The sequence below is a fragment of the Balaenoptera ricei genome, chromosome 5 (genome assembly GCF_028023285.1).
Source record: "Balaenoptera ricei isolate mBalRic1 chromosome 5, mBalRic1.hap2, whole genome shotgun sequence".
NCBI lineage: Eukaryota > Metazoa > Chordata > Mammalia > Artiodactyla > Balaenopteridae > Balaenoptera > Balaenoptera ricei.
The window spans coordinates 42,904,678-42,911,545 of record NC_082643.1 but is presented as its reverse complement, the minus strand read 5'-3'; the positions used below and the strand labels follow the sequence as shown (position 1 = coordinate 42,911,545).

General features: G+C 52.6%; 1 protein-coding gene across 1 annotated transcript; it reads right to left on the bottom strand.

The window, feature by feature from the left end:
• Positions 1-1,476: 1,476 nt before the first annotated feature.
• NKX6-1 (NK6 homeobox 1) lies at positions 1,477-6,510 on the bottom strand. Its single transcript, XM_059923983.1, has 3 exons — positions 5,841-6,510; positions 3,984-4,156; positions 1,477-1,734 (listed from the first exon to the last, which is right to left on the bottom strand). Exons 1-3 carry the CDS (start codon positions 6,508-6,510, stop codon positions 1,477-1,479), a joined length of 1,101 nt encoding a protein of 366 aa, XP_059779966.1.
• Between the last annotated feature and the right edge of the window lie 358 nt (positions 6,511-6,868).

Genomic DNA, 6,868 nt, shown 5'->3' with positions numbered 1-6,868 from the left:
CTGGACAAGTCTCTCCAAGAAGCCCAATGAGTGGGACTGCATTTATCTTCCCAAACCAGGAGATGTGACCCCACTCTTCCAAAATAATAATCAGGTAACAGCTATTTTACCCAAGAAACCAATATAAAGTGCTTGTGGTTTTGACTTTTATTTGACATCTCTGATGAGATCAAACGATCTATACCCTTTCATTCAAGGCAACAGACGTCTTCAACTGTTTTTTAATTTGATTTATCCTTTGAAACAGAAAGTGCATTACATTTAACTGGTCTTGCAAAGGGGGTTTTCTTCTCTTTACAAACCGAATTCCTTATATAAATTAATAAAAGTTAAAGATGCTAATATATCACCGTTATTAGCTTAAAAAAGAAAACAATTTACATAGTCTATAGTATTCTTATGATACAAAACACTTCAAATTCAATTACAGCAACTAAATGGATTTTTATGTTTCTGACCCAGAGCAGTCGTAACAATTCCCACCATCTACTTTAACACGCATTTTTATCAGAAAGGAGTTAAATTAAATACAAGCTATTGTAGCCCCTCCCTCCCCAACACTTTTCTTTAAATCACTAATAAATAGCAACAAACGACTGTGCAATTTCGGAGAGAAACAGAGAGGCAGGCCTGAGGCCCTTCCTGGTTCCAAGTGTTCTACTTCAAGTCCTGGAGGCGGGAGCCGGTTGCGGAGCCAGGGGTGGTCCGGGAAGAGCGAGAGGGATGAAGGGGAAATGGGATTGATCAAATCCAAACCCGGGAGGGGACCGGGCGAGGGAGGATGAGAACATTCTTTACTACGCTTCTCCAGTTAAGCAAAGGGGAACGTGGTTTGAATAGCTCTTAAAAGGGGAAGGGTAGCAGGAAGAAGGAGGTCCATCTTTTTATACCAAATTCAAAAAAGCATTTTACATTTTAAATATTCACAATAAAGTAACTTCTAGTCAGTGAGACTCACGATTTATTTACAAAGAGCCTTCAACAGGCCACTTTAGTCGGCACAGCAGTGTGTGCGGGAGAAACATCCCTCTTCCCATCTGTGGCGGCCGCCCGCCCGCGTGGCTCCGAGGTCCCCCGCGCGGTGGGTGTCGACGGGTCCAGAGGCCCTCTCAGCGCCCCCGCCCTGGCCAGCGGCCGCAAGACAGAGGCGGGGGCGGGGGCGCGGGGGGGGGGCACGGGAAGGGGGACGCGACTAGGACACCGAGCGGGGCGGGAGGGTGGCCCAGCTGCGGCGTCTGTTGCGTTAGTCTTGCGGTGTATTTCGTGGTCTTCTCTGCCTTCTCATCATCCTCCGAGTCTCTCTCCCCCGCCCCGCTCAACTTCTAGGTTAAAAAAATAGATATGTACATCTTAGAAAATAGCAAAGGGCCCCGGCAGGCGGGGCCGTGTCCTCCGGGCCCCGAGGAGCGGGAAGACGGGACGCGCGGTCCCCGCGGTCGCCGCGGAGGGGCCGGAGGCCGGGCGGGCGGCGGGCGCTCAGGACGAGCTCTCGTTCTCGGACGCGTGCAGCAGGAGGCCGCCGCCGCCGCCGCCGGACTTGTGCTTCTTCAGCAGCTGCGTGATTTTCTCGTCGTCCGAGTTGGGGTCCAGGGGCTTGTTGTAGTCGTCGTCCTCCTCCTCGTTCTCCGAGGCCCCTTTCAGCCGCTCGGTTTCCGAGTCCTGCTTCTTCTTGGCCGTGGCCATCTCGGCTGCGTGCTTCTTCCGCCACTTGGTCCGGCGGTTCTGGAACCAAACCTGGGGGCCGAGAAAGAGGAGAAGAGGGGAGACAGGGGCGGAAGGAGTTTAAGGGGAGCAGAGCCAGGCAATGCCTTCTCTCCCACATCCCGCAGTCGCTCCTGCGGGCCCCTGACGTCTTGACACCCTCCCTCAGAGCCCTCCCATGTCTGGGCCGTTGAAGTCGGTCTCCACTGCCCCAGCTTCCTCCGAGTATCAGGCACCAACAAACTGACTGCCGTTGCCATAGCGATGGTAACACAAGAGTATTGAGGTTGTCAGTGAGCGATTTCTCAGAAAAGAAAAAAACTTGGAAACTTAAAATGAGTTTCCCTAAAAGAGTTCGCTTGCCTGCTTTCTCGATTGAAGTAGAAAACTTTTTTTTCCCTTTCGTAAAGTTGCCTCATAATGACTGCGATTCTATTCGTTTTCAACTTTCTTAGATTAAGGTATTTCAAACAATCTGAAGTGTACTGGCTTTTTAGTGTGATTTGTGGGAGAAGCCACAGCATTTACCCCAATTACCTCTGTTCTTTTCACTTTTGGGTATTTGTCTGTTTCACTTATTTCGGGTCTGAATACACACAAATATGGTAGGTAAACACACCCCTCCCCATTTACACTTGTAATGTATGATGTAAAGTTAAAAAAAATCTGCTAAAACAGAAACCTCAAATCAGTAATAATAACCAACATAAATGCATGAAAATATTTTATATTTAAAAGTTGAAATCATCATAGTAGTTTGTGTGTCTTTCTCTGTCTCTCTGGTTTAATGTTTTTCATAAAACCGAAGTCAAAGTAAGAATTTTCATCAGTTATTTTTTTTAAGTGAAATTTTGCCAGTTACATTACTTCCCACTATTAGCGTGCCTAGTCTTCCAAATATTACTTTAATATTGTCCCTCCCTAAGACATTCATTTTTATACAAATATTTTAAACCTATTCACGATGTCTGACATCGTGTTTGATACATATATTTTAACCTAAAGCATCAGCAATAGCAACCAATTTCCCAAACATATTGAATCATCCTCTCTTTATGCTTCTCATCCATTTTCTCATCCGTTATGTATTTATCTAGAGAATCAGAATTGTTAAGAAAGTGATTTTTAGTTTCTTTATACAGCTATAATAATTCACTTCTAGCCACGCCGACATATTTATGGTGACAAATGAAGATCTCCAGATTACTGTGGTAGGCTCTGTACCAACCACTGCAAAAATAATTTTAACTGCGATGGTACTCTAATGGTCACATACAAAAATCACTCCTGAAATGCATTTTATGGTGCTTGTCTGTGGGGAAATACTCTCTGACCAGCAGATATGGCTAACGTTATCCCTGCTTAATTTTAAAAGCAACAGTATAACTAATGGAAACAGACTTAAACACACACACACATCAAAAAATATATATATATATATATACATACATATATATAATGAAAAAGAGGAACAAAAGAGAATACCAGAAATATAGGAAACCACTAGATTTAAAGTACCTAGCTGTTTCAATCCCTTTATATTTCAGGGAAAGATTTCTCCAATTTGATTCCCTGGAAATACACCGTACAACTCAATTATAAGGTAAGTGACATTTTAATTATAATTTGTTGTCATAAACAGTAAACTATCTTACATCTACTGATAAACTTGTATTTCATAATACAGTAATAATCTTGTCAATTCACTTGGAAAATTACTATTCCGAAGTGGCTGCCTCAGGTAAGCTAAAAGCAGATGCATCCATGCTAAGTGGTTAGATCTTGTGGATTTATTGGGGTTTTTTTAACCTGCAAGTTAACACAGTAGCACTATAATGCTGATCTACATTAGGATATTATATAACTAGTGGAGCCTGAATTGACAAACAAAAGGTTGAATATCCTTACAAATAGAATACATAGAAGCTATCTAACTGGCCTGGTCTATTCTCAGGGCTGATATTTCCGTAATGCTTTTATTCTCTAATAATGGCGAGTTCCCCCAGCACATGCTGCTATCTAGATTAACCTAATTTCAAAGGCGGAGGCTTGATTCCTTTTGTTCATCAACAGTTTGCCCGCCCGAGAGACCCCAGAGCCTTTGTAACCTCCCCCTCCACCCCCTTCGCTGATCTCATCTCTCCCCATGCTTCTCAGACTGCACCCTCGGGCGGCTGTTTGTTAGTTTGGGGTATGTGTGTGTGTGTGTGTGTGTGCGCGCACACCCGCGCGCATGACGTACATGGGGGAGCTCTCCCTCGAGGTTTGCAAGGTCCACTCACCTTGACCTGACTCTCCGTCATCCCCAACGAATAGGCCAAGCGAGCCCTCTCGGGCCCCGCCAAGTATTTCGTTTGTTCGAAAGTCTTCTCTAGGGCGAAGATCTGCTGGCCCGAGAACGTGGGTCTCGTGTGTTTTCTCTTCCCATCTTTGTCCAACAAAATGGATCCTTGATCTACGAGAACAGATTAAAAAAAGAAAGGAAGGGGGGAAACAACCAGTTACGAGCGGCTCCGCTGAGAAGAGACGAACTCCAGAAACAACGTTGTGGCGGGAAAGGGAAGCGTATTCCGCGGCGGCACGAGAAGGGCAGTGGCGCTTGCAGTCCCACTGCGCTTCTCGCTTTGCCTTCTTACACCCACCTGTTTTTTTAAAAGCGCGTGTGTTTGGAGCCGCTGTAAATAACCTTCGGCCCAACAACGACGTCCAACAGAGGGAGCGCACTGCTGAAGTTTGCCGAGGCCCAATCTCTAAGCCCAGTAAATTGAGGCGTGTGGGTACGGGGCGGGGGGGAAGTCCCCTCTCACCGCCAAGTCTAGTTGGGGCTCGTTCGGTCCCAGGGCCTTTGCATGGGGGTGACTAGTTTTGTTCCTCGAACGCTTTCCTAACCTGTGCCCGCGCAACAAAGAGCGCCTTGTTTTTGGAACACAAGAGAGCTAAATCGCCCCCAGTCGAACGCCGCTGCGGCCGAGGGGGAGGGGGCGCCGCCTTTGTTGGCGGTCCCTACGCGGCCATCCAAACGAATACAATAACGTCTCCCCGACAGCCGCCCCCGCCCCGGCCGCCCCTGTCCCGAGGCTTCGAAGGGAGCCTCCGCTTGGCTCCCCCAGCTTCCCTCAGTTACTGCCGCTCAGCCACACGAAACAGATCAAGAGACAGAAGAAACTTCGGGGACTCGGTCAAAAGCAAAGAACAGAGCGAGAAAAGGACAGGGGACTGGCCCCTAAATGCCACCTGGGAGTATGGGAGCTTCCGCGGCGCGCTGGCCAACTACCTGTAAGATTAGGGGGATCCTGGGGTAACTCAGTTGGTTTCGAGCAAGATCTTTGCGGGATGTTGCATTTTCCCCCGTCCTTGCCCTGTTACCTCGTTCTTCCTCCGGTTCTTTCTCATATTAGGATGTTGAGAGCCACGATGCCCCTCAATATGTCCGGGGCCGAGGCAGGTGGAAAAGCGAGGGCCCAGCGGTGGGGAGCGGCCCGAAGTAGCACTTGCCCTCCTCCACGGGCCGCGGACCTGTCTTCAGTGGGCTCACCTGGGCTGAGCGTACTCGGGGGACGAGGGGGGAGGGTGGTGAGGACGACGAGGTGAGGTGGGGACACCCTGGACCGAGACGTACATCAAACACACACGTTCGGCTCAGGGCTGTGGAGGGCTCGCCGCTGCCGGTCCCCACCGGTTCGTAGAGAGGAGGCCAGTCAGGCTGGCGAAGGTCGAGTGGGACTTCGGCATGGGACACTGGAAAGCTGGGGTGCGGGCTGGAGCACAGTAGCCTCTCCTGCCCTCCCCACCTCTTTAACCCAGGAGGGGTATGCGGTTCCGGCCGGGCTGTTCCGGGAGCAGCCAGGGCCTCGGATGAGACACGCCCCGCACCACATTGTGTTCCGTGGAGACGCATGCACACCGGTTCCGCGAGGCGTGCCCAAGGCTTGGGGAGAGGGGGGCGCTTGGACGCAACCATGGAGCTCAGGACAGCGAGAGTTCCTCGCTGAACGCCCTGGCCCAACCTAACTCGTGCGATTCTGGTGCTGCCAAACTACTCGGCAGGCAAGAGGGTGGACCGACCCGCATGCACACCAGGGGCCATGACCTGAGAGCGGGCAAAACAAGCACAACTGGGCGCAGTCGATTGTACTCACGAGGAGTGCAGGCCAGGCGTGCGTCCCTCCAGGGTGGGCTCTGCATCACTCCTGGCCAGAAGATAGGCGTCCGGCCGGGCAGCTCGGCTAGCGGCTTGGGGTACCGACCCACGGCGGCCACGGCCGCGGCGCTGGGGCTGAAGTAGAGCCCGGGCGGCGGCGGCGGCGGGCTCAGGCTGCTGAAACGGGGCAGGCCGGCCAGCAGCCCCGCTGGGGTTGAGGCGGCGGCGGCAGCGGCCGCAGCTGCGGCCGCGGCGGCCGAAGCGGAGGAAGCGGAGGTGGACGAGGAAGAGGAGGAGGAGGAACCGGAGGGCGAGGCGGAGGGCAGGGCTGCCCCTGAGGCCAAGGGCATGGAGGGCCGGCTCAGGATGTCGTTGATGCCATGTGGGGTGGCGGCCGAGAGCTGCTGCGGGGGGCTGCTCAGGGATGAGAGCCCCCCCGCGGCCGGGGGCTTCAGGCTGCCTGGGTTGTGGGAGCCCAAAGGCGGGGAGGGTGACGACGAGGAGGACGAGGAGGACGAGGAGGAGGGGGGCCCGGCGGGCAGCGGGGGGTACGCGGCGGGGTACAGCGGGGTCTTCATTTCTGCCATGCTGTGCAGGGCGGCCAGGGGCGGGCTGCTGAGCAGGAACGCGCTCTGCCGGGTGCCCTCCATCGCCCCCACCGCTAACATCCCACGATCAGGCCGGAGCCCGCAGCCACGCAGCGGGAGCGCCGGCCGGTGCCCCCGGAGGGGCTCAGGAGAGCGAGAAGCGCCGAGGGCGCGAGCGAGGAGTTGCTCCGCACACCAGGAGGCGACCTGCCAACTGGGCCAAGAATGCAGCCGCTGAGAGTTGCTCTCGTAACTGCGCAGCAGAAATGTCCAAACACACCAGTCGAGAGGCGGTGGCTCGCCGAGACCAGCGAGGGTCCGGGCGGTTTGAGCTGTCTTTTCCCTCCTAGAGTCCCGGATTCAATCCCGGGCTCTTCCCTCTTCCTCACTTTTTCCTCGCCGCTCAAAGTGCGCTACTTCTCATCTTCTCCCTCTTGGA

What these genes read in the sequence shown, in the direction of transcription:
- NKX6-1 (XM_059923983.1), bottom strand. Translation starts at nt 6,510, where the DNA reads ATGTTAGCGGTGGGGGCGATGGAGGGCACCCGGCAGAGCGCGTTCCTG. An exon ending in ACGCCTGGCCTGCACTCCTC is followed by an intron (nt 4,157 to 5,840) that starts GTGAGTACAATC and finishes CTGTTCTCGTAG; the next exon opens with ATCAAGGATCCATTTTGTTG. An exon ending in TGACGGAGAGTCAGGTCAAG is followed by an intron (nt 1,735 to 3,983) that starts GTGAGTGGACCT and finishes CTCGGCCCCCAG; the next exon opens with GTTTGGTTCCAGAACCGCCG.